Source organism: Otolemur garnettii, unplaced genomic scaffold (genome assembly GCF_000181295.1).
Source record: "Otolemur garnettii isolate 467f Iridium unplaced genomic scaffold, OtoGar3 scaffold00299, whole genome shotgun sequence".
Taxonomy (NCBI): Eukaryota; Metazoa; Chordata; class Mammalia; order Primates; family Galagidae; genus Otolemur; species Otolemur garnettii.
This window is the reverse complement of record NW_003852694.1, coordinates 332191-334448: the sequence shown is the minus strand read 5'-3', so window position 1 is coordinate 334448 and position 2258 is coordinate 332191. Positions and strand designations below refer to the sequence as shown.

The 2258-nt window shown below is 41.9% G+C and overlaps 1 protein-coding gene across 1 annotated transcript in view; it reads right to left on the bottom strand.

Annotated features, from left to right (window-relative positions):
* Window positions 1–925: 925 nt before the first annotated feature.
* The window catches only part of OLR1 (oxidized low density lipoprotein receptor 1), a 15465-nt gene continuing 14132 nt past the window's right edge, over window positions 926–2258 (bottom strand). Inside the window, exons 4-6 of the mRNA XM_012813761.2 lie at window positions 1990–2129; window positions 1550–1665; window positions 926–1207 (exon numbers count right to left, since the gene is read on the bottom strand). Of these exons, the coding sequence (XP_012669215.1) occupies window positions 1063–1207; window positions 1550–1665; window positions 1990–2129 (401 nt within the window). The 3' untranslated portion in view covers window positions 926–1062. The remainder of the gene's footprint in view (window positions 1208–1549; window positions 1666–1989; window positions 2130–2258) is intronic.

Below are 2258 nucleotides of genomic sequence, written 5' to 3'. Positions count from 1 at the left end.
AGTTGCTGGATTATGTGCAGCAGAACGCAAAGGTTTCTTTTGAAGTAGAAAAGCCTATAAAGGGAGGTGGAAAGGAAATAGAAGCTCTGAAAATAGAAGGGATATTTCAATTCCATCTGTTCCTATTCAGCAATATTTGCATACCTGGCTCAGTTTGTTCTAGAATTGAGTGTCTTTATTTTTTTGGTTTTAGCATGTTTCTGAATTATAGCCCGGCATAACAGAGTTGAGAAAAGGTCATTTACATTTCTAAAAAGCATGTGCTTTTAGAAAAAAAAGAAATTCTACTATTTTGCTTTGGGGCCACACATCCCAAGATTCTAACAAGTGCTATTTTGAAGGGTTAAAGCTGTTAAACAGTTCTTTTGTAGAAAAAAGATGAAGAAATAATAACTGATTCAGGAAATGATAATGGGTTGAGGATTGCTTCACAGAAAAGATTTACCAATTACCAATTACTTCTGGGTCTCCCTACTTGTCCCCACATAGTGTATATGTATGTGTGTGAGCGTTCATGGCGCCGTCTGGAAATGGACCATGATTTAAAAACCAAAGAGCAGTGGCCTTTAAAGTTGAGGACAGCGTCTTGGTTCCTGGTTCCAGTGTGGCCTTTTCTCTTTTCCGTTTCTTCGTGTGCAGTTTCCCAGGCGTATTTCCTCTTTTTGGCTCTCCGCCTGCATTTGGGCAAGCCCTTCACGTTCTATCTTCTATGCAGTTTTAGGAGGGTGAGGGGACAGTGACACAGAGGTTGAGAAGAGTGAGTAAAGAGGGTTCCCAAGGTTGGAGAGGAGCCAAATTTTAAAACAGAAAAAGGAAGACGGACCGAAAGCTGGCAGGGAGGGTTGGGGCAAACTGGCTGAAAGACACAGATAGATGGAAACAAAACTTTTGATTAAAAGGGTCCAGGCAGCTGGGCCCTGGGTCTCTGTTAAGGAGTTTGACAGCCAGCTCACGATAACTGGCAGTTCTCGGGGCTCTCAGGCTTGACACCCAAGTGATGAAGAGTAGCTCAAATTCCAGAAAAAAAATTCAAAGCCCTCTCTTCTTCCAGCCCCTTCAGATTCACTGTGCTGTCAATGGGTTTGCCTTCTTCTGACATATACTGAATGCAGCTAAAATGCAGTTTTCAGCAAAAACTACTCCCCGTTGTATATACGCACAGGTGCCTGTGGGGTACACCTGGGAAATAGCACCTTGGAGTCTAAACCTGCAGGCAAGGAAAAAACAAAACAAGCAAATAAATCAAAAAACCAAACAACAAAACAGAAGAAAACAGATTTACTGCCACTTGCTGTCCAGAACTTATAGCTTTGTCTCAAAGCTTTAAACCAGTAACAGATGTGGAAAGGAAAACTCAAGAGATGGATGGGGTGGGTAAAGGAGCCCATGCATCTCTTTGTGAGAAAGGTGAGGAAGGAGACCGTCAGAAATTCCCCAAGCTTCTCTCTGGCAAGAAGAGTTGGCTGGAATATAGCAGTAACTTCGCTAGCAGGTTCAATAAGGAATAGGAAACTTAGAAGGGGAGCAGTAAAAAGAGCAAGAAACTTACAAGTGGGGCACCAGAGGAGAACCGTCTTCCCAGAGCCACAAGTTGCTAGGTTTCCTTAGAGACAATCCTATCCAGAATGGGAAATTGGAATGAGAAATTGCTTGCTTGATGAAGTCCTGTGGAGAGAAATGTTTCTGAGTGAACGATGGAATCAACATGGTGGTTTTAGAATTGAAAGTCAGTTAGCATTAGATTCATACAACTGAAGAACCAAAAGGGATTTTTGATATCCCCTTGATGATATTATGGAAATATTTCCAGAACCCTAGAGACACTCTGTAGCCTGCAAATTCAAGGTCATAGACATAATTGGTGGCCAGATCAGGCTGAAAGCCAGGTATGCTGGCCCTCAAACAAGGACTCCTCCACTGATGGTCTAAACAAGGTATATTTCCCTAACAATCAATACTCCAGGCCAACAAACATTCACAAACACTCACCAGGTCACCTGTGCTATTAATTTTCAGCAGCTGAGCATCCAAAGACAAGCAGTTCTCTTGGCTTTTTTCCCAGTTAAATGGCCCAGAGGAAAACAGGTAACAGTTTACTCCATGCCAGATCCAATCTTGAGGACAAGGAACTAGGATGGGTAATACGTCCAATGAGTTAATGATGTCTGAGTAAGAGTATTTCTGTAATTCTTAAACCAATTCTACTCTTAGTCCTCTCACAGGCCTATCATGTCTTCTTCTTCTTTTTTTTTTTTTTT